Raw genomic sequence first — 18,937 nt, 5'->3', positions numbered from 1 at the left:
AGAAGGAATTGAGGGGAAGACAATATTGCAAATACCTAAGACAATATTGCAAATACCTGAACATTTTTTCTTAGTCACATACAAGACTTCTTGCCTTTGCACCTAAAAGCTGCAGCCTTGTATGAGAAACAAAGAAATACATTAATCTCTCTCTGTGTGGACAAAGTTTCATAAGCTCCTTAGCTGTTGAAGGTGCAAAGTCTTTAAACCTTTAAAACTCAGCTCAGCTGCTTTTTGGAACTAGGAAGCTGGCAAGCAGTACAGGAAACCATATTCTAGGGAAAAAAACCCAGAAGGGGCCTATGGGGACAGCTGGATCCCCACAGAATGAGAGATGTGTGGTTCTGGTTGCAAATAAGGTCCTCAGACTTAAGGTCCAATGCAGCAGGAGTCCCTGCAATCCCAGCAGGATTCCCAGACCTCTGCAGAGGCATGAAAGGAACTGGGGACTGGGAGGAAAGAGTGGGTTGCAGGTATGTAGGTTGCTATGGCCAGGATTAAACTAAAGCAGGAATTCAAAATTACACAGCCCCAAGAAACACACATATACTGACACTGAACCCACAAATCCTAAGCTTTCCAGACTCTGTGCTATCTCTGTAATGTCTCAAGGTCTTCTGTGTGACCCAGATATGTAATTCCTAAGTTATTAAAATATGTATGTATATTCTTCATCCATTGAGCTATGGAGATTCCTGCTTCCAAAATTGCTGCTAAAAGATAAAACTATGGGCAAACAGATGCTGCTCTCACGTTAGGTCGTAAAAATTCAGCAGTGACATTCAAACAGGAAACATTCTCCTCACCACAGCAGGGCCAGCCTGACACTGCTGCATCCTACTGGAGCCATCCTGTGTCAGCTCCAAGGAGCTCCCTGGCCAACCAGTATTTCTGCTGTTACAAAGATATGCCCGTGAATGGCTTCATCTGAGCAATGTTCTTAGTTTTGGGAATAAATCCTAAACTATATGGATACTGTGGGACAGATCAGTCCAATCCAAAGAGAAAACTGAGGCAGACAGGGAGAGCACTAGCCCAAGGCCACCACAGCCAGTGGCAAGGGAGGATGGGAGATTCTTTCCCCCAGGATTTTCTTAATACCACCAGGAAGCACAGGAACACTTCACACCAAAAAATGGCAGGCTGGAAGTAAGCAAAGAAAGTCTTCACTGTTCAATCAGGAGTTACTCCATGGTAGAACTCCCAAACATAACACAATGTATAGGAAGAGGGCTCACATCCCTTGGAAAAAAAAGCACAGGAGTCATCCATGCCCAGCCACCCCCTCCCTTAAGATTGTGAGATGATCATTTCCTTCACTCACATATTTATTTGGAATCCGATAATTCATTGCCCCAAGTTTCCTGCTGGAGTTTGTCTTCCATTGTTCAGGATTTACATTACTCAACAGGAAATCAGTGAGAGGTCCAGTGATTAGAAAGGTGTGTTTCCCATTTGGACCCACCCTTGCTTGCTCACTTGGGGCTGGAAGTGGCTCACAGCACACAGCTGTGCCCATGGGAACTCAGGGAACTGGGGAAGCAAAAGTAGAGGGATTTGTCCCCTTCTATTAAAAGACACAGATTGCTTTGTCCAGCCATATGCCACTGGCCATGTCCACAAACCTGTCCCTCACACACTGTTCATACTCAGGCCTTGCAGCAACCACTTTCTCCATGGGCTGGGGAGGGTGTAGTTTATCAAAATAAAGCTATCAGGGCAGTACTTGACTCGAGTAAGTGTGGTGAAAGTGTCCCTTGATCTAAAATATGCTTCCTCCTCAAAGACCATTACTTTCACATTCTTGCCAGGAGAGAGAGATTCTGCACAGTGTAAAGTGCCACTTGTGAGATATAACTCAGTTTATCATGATGGTTGGGAACTGGGCTGAGCAGGAATCAGCTGTCTCTGGTGCCCTTAGCTGTGACTTTTAATCCCAGTCTCACAAATGATGCTCCAATATGTTCTCTTTAATGGCTCCTCTGTAGGAGCACAGAGCAAAACAAAACACAGCTAATCATTTATGGACTATCACTGGAACAGGATGCTTCCCTGGCCAAATCCTCCCATTGAAAATGTCACAGCTGGTTTAAAACATATTTCCCCTGAGGTTAGTTTGATAACAGGTAACTCAGCTCAGGGGCACACAGCGAGCACTCAGCATTACACTGTAACAGTGACTTGTGGAAGGCAGCTAGTGACCTTTCTGGGCCACAGCTCCCAGTCACCATGGACTCTTTTTCCAACCCAGATACCACCAAGGCTTCCCAGTCAGCTGATCTCATGCAAAAGCTGGGATTTTTATGTTTCTCTAGCATTCAGGGTGTGCTTGGCATCAAAGTTTATTAGCCATTGTACGCTAAACTTCAAAGAGGGAAGTCTGTTCCAAAAGAGGTTTAAGAAAACTTCGAAGTGGAAGATTGATTTCCAAAAATTATTTTAATATAATTTAAAAATTATTTTAGGGGGACCTTAAGCAAATGTCCTTGCTCCAGACTCACTTATGTGTGCTGAACCTCCAAGATCCCTTACAATAGATGTAGGCAAGATAGCCTCAGATACCACACTGTCTACAGCAGATTTATCCTAAAATAAAAACTCCTCTGCTGAAACTCAAGATACGAATTTGTCATTCTGCCCATCTTAGACATGGGGGAAAGCACATTGTCTCCTCTTCGCAGCAGCTTCACCAGAATAAGCCACGTGCTCTGTTGGGGAAGGTCACAGATTATAGACACTTCTTGCTCCTGTTGCTCTGCAATGATTTCTCTAAAATTAGACTTTTTTGCAACTGGAGACAACACTACAACGCTGAGTAAAATGGAAGGGTTACAACATATGTCTTACATACAATAGCCCTGCTTACACCACTCCATACATAGCTTCTTTCTCAGCAATACCCTTATACTGACTCACACTCATCTTCCAAAAAGAAACAATAGAGCTTCCTTATATTAAGAGATTATTGTGTCTCCTGCTCAGGAAGACCATTGCGTTCTGCAAATTACTGGAACCTCCTACCCATAAAAACTACCAGAAGCCACCTCAGAGCAGCTTAACATCATATGCAAAAGTATTTTTTGCTGTGGTAGCCTAAAATATCTGGATCTCCTTGTAAAATAGAAATTACACATACCACTACTGATACAAGATTATTTAAATCACCCCAGACAGAAAACCTCCTCACTAGCATTTTTCCTCTGAAACATACCCAACACTTACAAGTATTAGCTTAGATAACATTTAGCCATCTTCCCAGCACAGAGAACTGCTATGAAAGCTGTGGAAAACAAGAATATTGCAAGCACAGAAAGAAATGTGGAGGATGAGCCTTTCCCAGTGAAATGTGCACTAATATCTGAACTGCACGATAATGAACGACATTGTCATGATTTGTTTCACTGTATGAATTACTTACCCAGTCCAACAGGGTTTTAGGATTTTGAAAAATGTTGGAAAATGGATCACTCCTTTAAAAACAGGGATTTTTTTCTTTTCATCCTCCTTAGTGCTTATGGTACATAATTTGATGCTGCTCTTAAGAAGACATTGGCACTCAAAGCTGCCTTTCTATTCCAGCCTTGATTTTCCCCTTTGAGTTTTTAGACTGGCCAGGAAATTCTTAGGGAGTACAAGGTGAAATTGCTTTGGTGAAGCCTGAAGGGGCTGGACTTACTCACCTGGTCTAAGTGCAAGGCACCCTCGGTGAAGCGCTGCTTGCGCAGGCGCTGCGCCACTCGATGCAGGTTCAGCACAGCCTCCTGGATCTCAGCTATTGAATGCTGAGGTGAGACAGGGGGGAGCTCTTCAGGTGACAACACCTTCCCAGGGCTGTCAATCATGCTCTGTGCATGGTCATAGCTGAGCTTCACGCAGGAGCAGATGACTGTCCGCCCAAACCACTCATCAAGGATCTGCAAAATTGCAAAGCGCAAATTGGTCTGAGGACTCATTCTTCCAGTGCACAAAAGCTTGGGAACTTGTACAAACACTGGGAGGAGTGGCACCAGACATCCCCACTCCCTGTGATATTCGAGTGAAGATCTTGTCCTGCTGAGACCTTCAGGCCTTTTGCCAATTCAGATTCTCAAGCATCTAGTAAAGTGTATATGCATGTAACAGGTAACAATATATTGTGCATATACAGAGGGGACTGCTTGCATCTCCCTCCTCCACAGAGCTCAAAGAACTTCACATCATGTGGGAGCTGAAACCAGTATGGTGGCTCACAGGTTACCAGGTGCAGGAGTGACAACAGGCAGATACACACATGCCAGAGAGGTTGTCCTAAAACACAGCCTTAAACACAGCAGAATAACTTGAAGTGTAGCCACCAGGGGCACGAGGGGCTGGCCTTAAAATACTCTGTTTTCCAGAGTACTGCAGGAACCCCAGTGTCTGACTAGCACTTGTGAAAGTGCCTGAGTAGGACTTTGGTGGGTTTGGAGGAGAGATGGACAGTCACTGATCCCTTGCTTCTCTGATCACGTCTATGGTTCTAGGTCCAAACTCAAGCCAGGAACCTTTCTGGGCTTCCAAACTACTTTGGAATTGAGAGGAAAATATTCCATAAATTGCTTATAAAACTATTTTATTTTAAACCAGAAGCCACTTCCATTTTAAACTCTCTAGCAGAATACTGGTGTAGAAGTAACAATTCAGAATTATTTCCTAAAGCAGACAGGGAAACCTATTTTCAGCTGAGATATATAAGAGAATCCAACAGCTCATCAAGCCAGTGACAAGGCACCGAGCGACATGGGCAGAAGGCTCTTCACAAAAGTCATGCATTGGCATGAGGGCTCCGGAGACAGACGCGGTTTGTGATAAACCATTCAAAGCACAAGTGCTCAGAGAATGATTGGAGAATTGTAATTCTGCCTTAGCTGCAAGTGCCACCTTACCCCTTCATCAGCCCAACAAGACACGGTGAATTCTGCAAGTGACAGTGTCCAGGGAGAAGAGTGAGCTCTCTATGACAGCCTGATCAAGGACGCTGCTTCAGAGACAAACCTTCTTAACAGGAAGGGACTGATTCCCAAAATACCTTTGCTGCCCCCCTCCTTAATGCATCAGAGAACATATGTGCTGTATAACTCAGCAACTCAGAGCTCTGAAAGTCACAGGACTTCCAAGCTTATTTCTAATTCAAAAGTGCTTTAACAGCAGAGGTGCAGCACATGGCATCTTACAATGTAAAGTGCTCTGACCATCAGCTCATGGTTATTTTGTGCATGTCTCTTCCTCTATGCTGTGGAGAAAGAAAGGAAGAGAAAGCCACAAAGCTGGACAGAGATGCTGTGACAGTGCTGGCAGCACCTGCTCTGTGCTCTACTGCATCCATTCAATACTGTTCAGCTTCTTGTGGCGATGGGGGATGCATGTCTGGTAGGTCAGTAGCCCCTGCTTTGGAAACCCCACCAGAGGAAAGGGCAAGCTCCCATGGGCTGGCCCACGTACCATGGCTGAGGGATGGGCAAGGCACCATGGAGGAGCAACATTTGGGGGTTGTGAGCTGGGATTTGGAAATTACAATGAGTAGCCCACAAGATCAGTCTGCAAGGTCTCCTCCATCACAGCAAACCTGGTGCACCCAGAGTCCACACAGAGCACCAGCATCTAAAGAATTTCTAAAGTTATGATAAGGCTTCCCCAGTTCTGGCTTCTTTTGAAAAAAAACCATAGTCCTGAGCAACATCCTGTCCTCACTGTCAGTGCTCTCATGGCTCTCCACCAACAGCTGAGGTTCAAGGGCTGTGTTGGGGCCTTTGACTCACCTCCCTTTCACCCAGCAGAGCATGGGGGAGCATGTGATCCTGTTTGCACTGAGATACAAGTATAGTAACACCTAGAAATACCAGCTTTTAGAAGAATGTCCTCTTGGGCAAAAGCCCTAAAACCACTTTTCCTCTTGGAAAGAGTAAATTCTTCTCCAGCCTTCACCTGACATTCACATCAAGTGACCTCGACTAAGACTGTAACCCTGAAAGGCCTTGTAGGAGAAACCAGTTTGCTGAGATGGCCACAGGCAGTCTGCTCTCCCAGGAACAGCGTGGCCATGGCCCAGACCACTCCAGAGGTCTGCTCCCTGAGCTGAATGCTACAGCTCCTCTATTTTCTCACTGGTCAGACAGGGTTGGACTGAGCACTGTTTGAAATACAAAAGCTATATTGCATGGGACATGAGACAAGATGTAATTAAAGGCTTTTTTTAATTAAGACTTCACTTTTAGCTGTTCAAAGATGACTCAAGAGTCAATAAAAGGTCTACCTAGTAGCTACTCTTAGAAGGCCTCATGAGTAATCACGCTGTTGCTATAGGAATGGGAACACTTTTCACAGAGGACAAATACAACCCACCTCAGTGTCAGAGCAGGGACTCACTGCAGAAATACAGAATCAGGACTGCAACCCTATTTTGCTAGAGTTTTGCTAGGGTAAAGATAGATTCAGCATCTTTCAGAGCAGCTGGGACAATAATAAGGAAGTAAAGTGAATTTTTGTGAAAAATTACCAAATTGGCACAAGAAATACTGTCTACAGAAAGAGTTCTGTATGAGCACAACAGTGGTTAAAAAAAACCATGTGAGTAGAAAACGTGTATTTTGCATAGACCAGAGAGTCCTCTGGGACTGGCAGTCTCCAGCCCTCCTTGATTAGTGAGGGGACCCTGTGATAACCAAAGGAGAGATTTTAGGGTAACAAAGAGTGTGGGAGAGGAACAGGGAGAGAAATGAAGACCTGGGGAGTGCTGGCAGGCAGGTGAAGGCAGCTCACTGCACCGACAGACAGCCTCCACAACTGCTCCCTGGAAATAACACATGCAGAGGATGGAACTGTGCCTTTGCTGAAGGGCTATCATGCTTTATTTGGATTGATGTAATTTGCAGCTCTGAAGAGGAATTAAATAGTCTGTTTACCAGAGAGGCCACCAAGGGACACTGCTGCATCCGCCGCATTGCACAACTGCCTGGGAGCACGAGGCAGGGCTGGAGTCGGGGGCACATCTCGTCCCACCCAAAGCATTAGTTCTGAATTGCTGCTGGAGGTAAGACATTAAATGGTTGGGTAACCTGGCAAGGAGCAGGACATTCTCCATTCCTGAGATTCATACAAATATTCCTCCTTTCCCAACCATGTTGAGAGATTATTCCAGTTGGAAATTCCACAATATATCATCAGCAAGGCAAGACACAGGGACAGTCCTACATCCTCCAGTATTGCTCACTTTTGCTATCCACCTGGGTGTTAAGGGATGCCATTTTTACCACTGCAAGAGCAGGGGCTAGTCACCGAGGGAGGACTGATTAGCAGGATGACTGCCTGCTGCCTGAGGTACCTTGCCTTCCGGAGTCAACTTCCAAATCACAGAGAACGTCAGTCTGTCTCGCATGGGATTGAGACTGCAGAGCTCCTCACAGAGCAGCCTGGGAAGCATTGGGATCACCTGGAAGAGAAGAGAGCCTTGGTGAGACACAAGTTTTTAGTGCGCTCAAGCTTCCCTGACCAGTTGGTAAAGAGAAAATGTGTTAAGCTGTCAGCATCATGTTCAGTGTGGCAGGAGTGGCTATGTCACAGCTCTGGGATGCATCACCCACGGCAGAGCTGCATCACATGGCAGACAGTGTGCTGGCATGGAATGATGACGTAAACCAAACCCTCTGAAATGAGAGGATTTCAGACATGGCTACAGCTATCTACACTCCCATCAGCCCCATCCCTCAATGAGACCAGAGGCAGTTGTCAGTCTCCAACCTGGGATCATGCCCAGTGCTCCCCTCTGTAGAATGGAGTAAGCATCCTGGAGTAATCTGCATCCTTGGTTATGCAAACACTTACTCTGCAACTTTTAAGGTCACAAAGTTTGCTCTGTTTTCCACTTCTTTCCCACTGCCGCTTTGGCACTGGGAAGAATGAGGAAGGCTGGGCACATCAGGAAATTTAATGTTGAAGAAACATGGTTCTGGCAGTCAGGAGCTGAAGAGGTTGGATTTGGGAACTGTGTTTCTTGCTTTGCCACTGAATACCATGTAATCAAGAAGTAAATGCAAGTCTGCTCTCTGCAAAGCATAAATGAAACTTCTCCCATGCACCACAGGAGCCATGCTTGGCCTCAACAAAGATTGAACCATGCTTTACAGGACAGACAGGAATGTGTAGATGCAGGTGAGATAAACAAAAGTACCTGTTTTATGACTATTGACCATGCTGTTTGCAAATGGAGAACAATTATTACTTTATTATACTCAAAATTTGAACAAAATAACAGCCAACATAAATTTCTAGCAAGATTTTTTAACCCATGTCCTAGTTCCTTACAACTCATCAGTATTTCTGCTGCTGAACACTGAATTACCAAATCACAAATTACTCACCTGACTACACCAACAAAGCTAAAGCTTTTGAGCATATTCATGCTAGAGCAAACCTGAGTAGCTCCAAGTGTTTCAACCATCCCTGAGTTATTTCCTAAGTGAAGTCTGCAGTAAAAATAATCTTTAGCAGCTGCTTAATGAAGCAAAACTCATTATTTGAGTTTCACTTCTGACTTCCCTTCTCACTATTTACCTTTGTGAAGAAGCAATAACTGCCCTCAAAGAACCATCACATTATTCCTCTAGTTTATTTTGAGTGGCAACATGGGATGGTGCTTTTCAGAAAAACAAAGAGAAATACTCTACTTGTGTGCCATAAAGTAATTTAGCTATTTAATTCAGTTTCCGTTTTGACTGCTCTGTGTGCCAGCCTGTAAATATAGGACCAGCAGGAAGCTGACTGGCATACAAATCCCAGCTCTTCCAAACTCTGACACCTATTTAATGATTTCAGAGATAACTTTTTCTACCTGGAGGCAGGAGAACCACTGTTCCTCAGGTGTCCATTTTCTCCTCAAGTGCACACACTTTACACTTACCTTTTGCTTTGAAGGAAAGACTCTTAAAATATTTAATCACATTTGTGGTTTGGCACCAGACAATGGCTATAAATCCTTTCTAACTGCAGTGCACAGTAGTGCCAGAGGGTTAACTGTATGGTCTGGGGCTGTCAGGGAGTCACACCATGAATCAGCAGCCCTAGTTCGCCTGGAAGGTCACAAGGGCACAGCTTATGATAAGCTGTTTCCCGCAACACAAGGGCCGCCAACTCTGTTATTCCAGTCGCAAACAGAATGTTAACAATACTGCTACATTCATAACTCACTGACCCAGTACGTGAGCTTGGCCATGCTGCCTGGAAGGACCCACACCACAGGGGTATAAATTTAGTGTAAGTGATGCCAACCCATACCAGAAAGGAGAGAAAATAGCTTTATAGACTCTCAGAAATCCCTGCCTGCCTAAGATCACCCATGACCACTGTGAGACCCCGACGTTCAGGTCAGAGTGAACAAAGTCCTAGTAATTTAATAAAAGCTCCCGTGCCCTTTCCCACCCAAATTAAAAGCTGCTTTTCTCTCTCTCCCCAACTCTGATTGACCATCTGACAACGGTCTGTACTTCCTGAATATTTGTGTGCCTTAGCATGTCCTCTTTCCCTTCACATCTCCTGCAGCAATACCAGTTTGCTAGAAAAATGCCTACAATGAACACAAAAGCCCAAGCTTGTTTTAAGCGTACTTGAGCAGGATTAATATCCGATTCAAGAGGCTATAATTCAATGGAAGGGCTTTCAATGATGTGAAACACAAGCAAAGCTTTAACTCAGATCATAATTACAGCACTAAACACTCACCAAGCAATTAGCTGTAACAAATCTACCATTAGGGAAGCACCAGCCTGTGTTACCTTTGTTTCACAGGAGAGAAACTTTAGGCAAAGTAACTTAACCTACGCCATGGAGGAAGTCTCATGGGAGAGTGAGAATGCAATCAACCATTTCCTGGGCTCAGCAAACACATACATAACATAACATAACATGACCTTGCACTGAAGGTATTTCAATTTATTCTACCTTACTGAATTAAAAGAAACCTGTTTCCAACACCACAACAGTCTTGGCTGACTGCCTCCTGTTTTAACATCACGATTCCTCTTCACCCTCTACGTGGACAATAAACCAACTGTCACAAGGCACAGAAGTTTAAGTTATAAATATACATTTCCTTTTTCCTTAACATGATACGGTCGCAGCCTGAAAGGATTCCTAGTAATTGCAAGCCCAGCATTTAACATACAAAGATGTCACAATTGTGTCACACTCAGAGAGCGAGATGTTCCAGGAGTGATCCCAGGGGCTGCCCAGAGGAACTTTGGCAACAGGATTATCTCCATCTCTCTCTGACAGAGACACGGGATGAGAGGAGATTTCCCTAAGCACATCTTTAATGTCCAGATTTGCAAAATATCAGAGCTGTGTAGAATTGCCTTGAATAATCCAGAGGTTGCCCAGCACCTTTTAAATGCTTTGCCCTTCCCGTGACTGTCTGCCAAGAGCCAGCAGTGTCTGCCAGCTGCCCTGTGGAGTGCCAGGGCACGCAGGAATCCAGTGAGCTGAAATGCTGCCGAAGGATAGCACCTCCAGTGGGAAGTGGTTTCCTTGGCAAATTGCTACGGATGTGCCTATGTTGGGGATCACATCATTCAGCTTGATTTTACTGCAGATGGAAATAAAGTCACCTGGGCTTATACATCAACCTGGAATAAGGGGTTTATAAATGTAGCTGAATCTAGAAATGCAGTTGGAGAGGCCCAGCAGGGCTAGGCAAAAAAATTTTACAATGTAAAAAAGGAGCTACACTCCCCAGGAAATCCTTTCTACTGAATGTGTCATAGAAACCAGGGCTTGGGTGGTGAGAACTTGTCTGGTTTTAATCCCCCTCTATCAGTCAGGCTAATAAAAGACATCATCTCTCCCCACAAGTCTAGCAGTGCCCAAGAAATACTGGAAAGGGCACTTCTTTGAGTGAAAGGCTGATATCCACAATGCTGGCAGCTGCGGGTCTGCACTTCAAATCAAACCACAGACAGAGGATTTCTCTCTCCCTATTTCCAAATCCTAAATGCAAAATCTTCAGCACTGCCCTCAAGACTCAGTTGTCCAGCACTACCCAACAGCCTACTCCATGCTACTGGTTCTCCCTGCAGGCAGCCACACATCCCAGAAAGCCAAAGCAATGGCACCACTGGAAAACCAAAGTGAGAGAGGGCACTGCTGGGGCTGGGGGGGTCCTACACACCATCATGCTGGCATTATAAAACAGATGGACCTGTGACCACAGCTGGTCACACTGCTTAGCAGCTGGCTCCTCTGCACGGGAAGATCTAAATCCCTGCTTATGAGAGCCCTTGGGTTTGTTTTGTTTTGCCTCTTCAACTAATAAAGTGCTTCCAGAAAGCACATGTGAGTTTCCAGTCTCAGACTTATTACTAGGGAGCTGGGGAATGAGAAGGAGCACATGCATGCTGGGATGATAGAAGTTCTTGTTCCCTATAAAATCAGAAACATCTGTTGCAGCCAGGACTAACGCACTGGCCAGGTTCAGAGCAGGTTAGGCAGAGCAGCTCTCATCAGTGGACTTGCTGTAGCAGCTCTTCAAGGAACAGAAGGGAAAAATTGGTCAGCCAACCAATGGGAAAAAGGAACAAACCCTGGTCAAGCATAATCCCGTATCTTCACAAAGTTACATGAACAGTTTTGTTCCCTTCAAACAACTTCATTCTGCTGGCATCTTGCTTTGGCTGTCCCTTAATTCTTGGTTCAGGTTGGTTATGACCACCGCTGACTCCCAAGGTGATCCTTCTCCCACAAACAATCCAATGAGGAGGGATTGTATTAACCAAGAGTGTCCACTAGAGCTGGTAGGAGGATGCTGAAGTCCAACAATGGAGTGGGCTCAGCAAATCTCTTGCTTGTACACTAAAAGATACTCAAAGGAAATAGGCAATTCGTTTATGAGCCAAGCTTTCTGCTCAGGAGTTGTATCAACACTTCCATGAATTCAGATTTCGAGCAACTCTTTGTTACTCAGCCTGAGATTATCAAAATATCAACACCCTGACAACCTGCTGGTGTCAAAAGTGAATGTCTTGAAGTCCTTGGACTCAACATGAAGACAGGCTTACAGTTCTGATCTTTGATCTCCAGTGTAAAATAGGACCAGTAAAATATTACAGGGATTTATGGCTGAACTCTCACTCGAGCTGCTTCACACCTAAAATAACACTGTAAGATGTGCCAAAAAAGAGGAAACTGTTTAGGTTTTCTTGCTTCTTAAAACCTGATACATTCTTATTTCAAAAACTTTTGACTTGTATTAAATAGACCACTAGCAATTACACAATAACTCCCCTTCTGGTTCAGGAAAATTAAATATGTGGCTTTATTTAACTTCTTTGGGAGGATTAGCATGGTGCTAACCTCTCACAGAATCACAGCTGTCTTAGGAAACAGTTTCATCAAAGGAAAGCATATTTTCTACAAGAGTCACGCTACCATCTTGTTTCAGACAGCCTGGCTGCTTTCCTTTGCCCATCCCCTCACTCCTTTTCATCTCTTACAATTAAAATATTGAAAATTTCATCATCTAACCTAGTTTGTTGTTTTAAAATTTATTTTTTGCAGGGCAAAAGTGTGGGTAAAACACTAATCCTGACTGCTGGGCCACAGTAGTTGAAGATGAATTGAAGATTAGGGGCAGCAGGTAACTTATGTTGGCATTGCACAGGACTGGCAGTGCTGGGGGGAAAAGGCGCTTTGAAAGAAAATTCCATTTGAAAGAAAATTCTGCATTCAACTAGATTTTCATGAAAAATGTCTCCTTTCTTTATAAAAAATCTTCCTTCTCCCTTGACTAAAAGAATCACATTCCCTCAAAGCACAGTATTTTGACTTGGAAATACTGCCACAACATCCACCCGGAGCACAGCTTTGCTGCCTCCAGTGACACCCCCCCTAGGCCAGCCCACATCTCCCATCACTGAGTCATCTGTCAGAGGGGGAAGCAGAACACAGCAAAAGCCAAGGGCTTATCACTGGAGAGACTGTAGGATTAGGAAGACTGGTGCCAGAACTGCTGTTTCCATGAGATACACATTGCTTCCCACTCCTGGAGAACAGCAAGGCACAGGGAACGGGGGTCTCCCAGCACACAGCAGCTGTGTGCTGTTGGTGTCACCACCACTGACCCAGCGGGGACACTTCGGCATTCCTGTCATGGCAGTTCCACAGGGAGCTGAAACCCACCAGACTCCCTGAGACCCCCAAAGCTGTGCCTTGCTGCTTCTACCCAAAGACAGCTATGGAACAGCTACTAAAGGTTAACAGCTTGATATCAAACCATTAATTTGATTTCACTAGTGTAACATAAATCATTTTATCATCCAGAAAGTGTGGAGAGGACACAGGAAGCTACTGGAATAAGCATCATTACAAAAACCTCCCCGGATAACAACCCTGAAAACATCCAGGAAGGGAAGGGATGGAAAGAATCACTCCTAATCCTAAGTAACAAGTAGGATGTGTTTATTTATTATAGAAAAGATGTCCTGTCATTCCAGAAGGGGCTGTGGAGACAAGGACTTCAGCCTGATTAACAGGGAGTGTGGGGAGAGGCAGATTAATCTGCCCCATGAGACTGCTTCAACACTCCTCTTCACGCAGCTGATGCCTCAAGACAACACAGGACACTGACAGCCAAGTTTTCCAGCTTCCCTACACACTCAGTGCCAGTGCTATCTGATGGGCTACGAAGAGCTTCTGCACATTCAACTGAAAATGAGACAGCCACAGACAAAACCTACATGTTTTCTGTCCAACAGTGTTAAACCTGAACCTGTTCATCTTTAAAGTTTAGAAGTCAACTTTAAACCTGAGCTTAATATTTGATTCTGATAAGCTAGAATCTGTGTAATTTCAAGCATCTTTTCATTGCGTGATGAAGGAACACCATTCCTCCATTATTTGGGATATCCACATAAAATAAGAGTGTGAACCTTTAGTTTTACCTCAAGGTATTTGTTTTTAAGGGTCTTTTACATCCTACTCTGACACAAATCCACTTCTGGGAGGGATTAGTTGGACTCTTGCACCAAAGGCAAAGACAAAACCCTCCATATCTGCCAATTTGAAGCCCCCAAGAGCAAAGCAGAGGAGCCAGCTCAGGTGTGTCAGGCTTGGCTCAGGTCAGCACTGAGCTGGTGAGCCCTGGCACACATGGGGCACTCCCTGACCACAGACACAGGGTCACAAGCTACTGCTCCACCCTGTGCTCTCTCCATAAGCGCCAAGACAGTGAACAGCTATGTCAGCTTCTGTGTTTCCATCAACTTAATCATTTTTGTAGGTGTCCTGCAATAACAGCCGGATTTTGATCACTAGCATCTCAAAACGAACCTTGAAAATGAATTTCTGGTAAATGGAAGGCACAATCATCAGACAGACAAAGGAAAAGCTGTCCTTACCTTCTGCACCAGATAGACACTGGTGGCCCTTTCACTCGCTACTTTATCCAGTGCTGTTTCTTCCGGTACGAAGTAGCTCACATCCGCGATGTGGACTCCCACTTCCAAGTTCCCTGGAATTGCACAAATCAGTAGGCTCTGAGTAGAAATGAACTGCTGACATATTTAACTCTGCCTCCTCTCCCCCTCCCCCAGTGCTAGTGCAACCTTTTTGCTTTATGCCAATATCACACAAAACTGATACTTCTTTCCACTTCTTCCACCTGGGATGAAAACCACGGTCTCTCAGGATGCTCTCAGATTCACCACCGCTGTGGCTACAACATACGATGGAATATAGACAGAAGCGAATCCTCAAGCACAGTGGAAATGTGAAAACCCTTCAAAACCATGTGGATAAGTCTCTGCAACTAGAAGCTTGTAATACTGAGCCCAGTCTTCATCCTTTGCTGTCAGTCAACAGCATGAAAGAAAGATGGGACCCCACCTCACAAGCACACAGGCAATGCAGGATCCTATTTCCCCAGTATGGAGCAGTCAGTCACACATGCTTTTGGGTTCTCAGAACTGCACTTGCTCCCACTTCACCCTGGTTGAGCCCAGATTGCTGCTGGGGACATGGGAAGTCTTCAATGACTCTGGATCAGGCTATGCAGAAGTGCAGCTTCCCACTAGAAAAATATTTCCACTGTTACCCTGCCTTTCCTTCAGATTTGGCTTTTTATCCTTTAATTAGAGTCCAGTTTAAAAGCATCTTAAGTCAAAAGTTAGGCTAGAGAGAAGTACTACTGAGGTTTATCATGAGGTTTTGGCAGTAATTCGGATTTGGAAGTAGTGATCATACTCAGCTTTGGAAGTAATTAGTACCTGGGTCCAAGAAATTCTGGTGTGCTAATCCTCAAAGCAGCCTATTGACCTTTGTTTTCTCTGGAAGGACTAGGCTGGATTTGAGGTGCTTATTTGTAGCATAGTTCTAAGTGCAGTGGGTTCCTAATTATAACACTTGGTTCTTTAGAGGAATTCACTAACCTCTCAGTATCTATAAATATTTCTTCTTTCCTTAATTTTTTTAAAGAGACAAAGTAATAAGATCTCACGCTGGTGAAAATCCTATTTATTTATACACCTCACAAAGAACATGATCAAAGCCCTTCTCCCGAGTGTCACGTTTTTGAAGGATAAATGGTTCGTAGCTGTTGTCATTAAGCAGTACATGTGCCTGTGTGCCCTTCTGATGGATACCAGCACAGGATTTCAGCAGAGTGGGAGTGGTAACAGATGAAGAGAAAGCATAAGAAGGTTCAGCTTTGTACTAGGGGGAGCCACCCAGCCCACTGTGCCCCAGCTGGGAACCCAGGGAAATGAGCACCAGCCCACCCTGCACAACTGCCTGACTTCATAACGATTTTAATTTTATTAAGCCATGTTTGCACAGCACTGTGAGTACATAAAGCGTAATCTTGCTTTTTGAGCAGCTTTTGTGCACTTGACAGAGTACAGATGTAACGGCAGCAGAAATGCACAGGGAAGGGAGGAGGGCCAGGGTTTAGATGTGCCCACGTAACCTCCAGTCACTGGAAGGGCCTGCAGAGACTAAATGTGATGGCAGCAGGGAGAGAAGGCAATAATCCCATCGCACACCATGGGACAAATTCCACTACTCGTCAGGAAGCTGGGAGCAAAGACTGCAGGTTAAATGGTTCACCTCAGAAAGCTGCCTACAGCTGTGTTGTGATATTATCACATGCCTTGAAAGCTGCTCTACATGGATTAGGCATCCAAGCCTGAAACTACTTAGACAGTAAGTCTTAGACCAACAGTTCAACCAACAGGTTTAATATTACAGACACTCGAAGCCAACACACTCAGAAGGTAAAAAAATATTGAATACTTTGAAGTCAATATTGTAATGTATTGACCCTGCAGGCAAATATTGACTAAAGGAAAAGGAGAAGGGGTCATTACATCATGCCTTTAATCGCACTTTAATTCAATATGTGCACTGTTACATACATGAACTTTTTGTCCTCGATAGAAAATCGACAAACCAAGAAAGATCTCACTGCATTAGATAATAAAACATGGAGTCAGCCAATGAAAACACACTGAGTAGAGTTAAATTTCATTCAGGTTTCCCACCAGAGCTTCTAAAAGCCGGGGTCAGCTTGAGCCCCTTGCTTTTGAACTTTTAATGGAAATTCTATCAAAATATTTTCTTACATACATTGACATAATGCAAACTGGCAGCTCTTGGGTTTGTCTTGCTCATGTATGAATCACCCTATCTCCCTCACCCCCAAAATATTCAGACCAAGAGAACTTGAAGATACAGCACAGTGATCAACCAGTCTGATTTCTCTCAAATCATTGCTTTTGAATGTGCTAGACAAAATACCAGCCTAAGCCTGCACAGAAATACCTTCCTGCTGCTTTCTCCTGGTTTATTTGCTAATTAAAGTGAAAGAGCATTGTAGGTAGGGAAATACTATTCACTAGAATTCTGTTTCAGGTCCACAAACTGTTTTTCTAGTCTCATTAATTTTTATGACAAAGTCACAAAAGGAACATTTCACATTGTAAGTCTCATGTTATTTCCCAAGGAAAAAAAAAAAAAGAGAGAAGAAGTGGCCTAAAAGGAAAAGAGAATTTAACCAGCAGTCATGGAGTAAAAAAATCTTGTCAAAGAGATCAGAGGAAAGGGGTAAAGGGTGGACACCACATGGACCACACACCATAGGCTACTGCACATGGTCTACTTGACCTCCATTCTGATGAAAAAATCTACTTTTCCAGCAAAGCGAGGCTTCAAACCTTGCCATGTAGCTCTCCATTGTGACAGACTATTTATATCCTAAATTTCTTAGAGAAACAAGTACTTTCACAAACCACAGATTTGTTTCATCCCGAATTGTCTTACAGAGAAGTTAAAGCTGCACAACAATCCCTTAAGCTAGGTATACGCTACCAGTTTAAGGTTAGGGTTTTTTAAAAGGAATTTACATAAAAATGTACAGGAGATTAAGCCAGACTCATATGCTGCTATTAAAGCGAGAGCTGCAGGGAGCATCTATTGCAATGAAAAATGCTGAAGGCACTTGGATGGCTTCTTTCACTCAGGATCTCTGGGATTCTTACATTTAAAATAATTTCATCTGAAAGTGGGTGCAAAACTGTCGTGCCATTCAAACTCTACCACTGCAAAGCTGCTCTTGGGAGATGTTTAGCAACAGGGAACGCAGTTTAGAATCGAGCAAGGCATGTTTTGTTAACCAGCTGAACCCTATTAGCTTTTCTCTGAAACTACAGAGATGTGGTGACAGAGACAGATGGGAGACAAGAGCATTGTCTGAAATTACACCATGGCATTGCAAAACCCAGTGAAGAGGCCTTTTGCAATGAAGAGCTCTCCTGAGATCTGCAAGTAGAAAGGGAAAGGGCTGGGCACTCAGCCACCCAAGCTCCTCTTGGGCCAGTGCTCTGTGCCAGCAGGATGGGATTTGTTGTCATCTTACTGCAAACAACACAGTTGTGATGCCACATGCAGAGAGGACAATTTAGCTTTTTATTTACCATCATCTGGCTGTGAGAATGGCAGAACAGAATGGACCTGTGTCTTGCCAGCTTTCTGGAAGCCTGAATCCCCTCTCAGATCTCACCAAGTGACAGAGCCATGAAAGGCAGGTCTCCCCCAGCACGACGGACACACGGTTGTTTTGGAGAAGATTTGGCTCCTTGAGCTGAGGATCTGGCTTGTTTGAACCCACTCCAAAATCTCGTGTGCATTGATATGATGCTAAAATCAAAGGAGAGCAGTGACACCTTGCAGAAGAACAAAGAACAAGCTGTTCCTTTTTTTTTTTTTTCATTTTTTTGCTGATGATCTCATTCTCTATGACAAAACAGTTCAGAGAACTTCTCTCCTTCTTTATTGAAAATATTACAAACAAAAAGGGATTAGTAAGAAGGAGCTGGAAGAGAAGGAAAAGGCATTTTCAGCCTGTAAATGCTTCATAAGAACTGCCAACCCAGCAGGCCACATCAAGCATTTGCCCCTGGAATTAGAAAGTTGAATTGAATGCATTTGAACAGTATGTGAGGGAACACAGAGGAAGCAAATCCCTCTTCCCTGTCTTCAGTGAAGAATTTTAGGGCCATATAACTTAAAAGTGCAGCTCTTCAAGGATAAAACATCAGAAAGTATTTCTCTACCATGCAGACACACTCCTGTTTTTTTCCATCTCATCTTCAAGCATCATCATCCTTAGGAAGGAAGTCAAACATGAGCAAACGTGTTAAGTCAACTTAAAATCAAATACCAGGGGTTTTTGTATTAACCTCTGTCTCCCACACTGTCTTCACCCTTCAGTGAGATACAGAAGAGTTCAAAGCAAATTGCAAAGTGTTTGCTCTATCCAGAAAATAGCCAACTACCCACCTGCTGCCAGCAGTTCAAGGCAGTCCCAAGCTGTTCCCTGTTTAGACCCAACTCTTGCAGCAAATAATTACAGCTCTTTCCCATTCCAAAGCCCTGGGGGTAT

At 44.1% G+C, this 18,937-nt stretch overlaps 1 protein-coding gene across 3 annotated transcripts in view; it reads right to left on the bottom strand.

Annotated features, from left to right (window-relative positions):
* DIS3L2 (DIS3 like 3'-5' exoribonuclease 2) overlaps positions 1 to 18,937 on the bottom strand; it is a 184,582-nt gene that overhangs the window by 59,133 nt on the left and 106,512 nt on the right. For all 3 annotated transcript variants that reach the window (XM_032119458.1, XM_032119459.1, XM_032119460.1), the window contains exons 12-14: positions 14,400 to 14,512; positions 7,340 to 7,447; positions 3,681 to 3,914 (exon numbers count right to left, since the gene is read on the bottom strand). In XM_032119458.1, coding sequence (XP_031975349.1) covers positions 3,681 to 3,914; positions 7,340 to 7,447; positions 14,400 to 14,512 — 455 coding nt within the window. The remainder of the gene's footprint in view (positions 1 to 3,680; positions 3,915 to 7,339; positions 7,448 to 14,399; positions 14,513 to 18,937) is intronic.

The sequence above is a fragment of the Corvus moneduloides genome, chromosome 10, assembly GCF_009650955.1.
Source record: "Corvus moneduloides isolate bCorMon1 chromosome 10, bCorMon1.pri, whole genome shotgun sequence".
Classification (NCBI taxonomy): Eukaryota; Metazoa; Chordata; class Aves; order Passeriformes; family Corvidae; genus Corvus; species Corvus moneduloides.
Note: the sequence above shows the minus strand (reverse complement) of the source record. Positions and strands in the feature narration are given on the sequence as shown.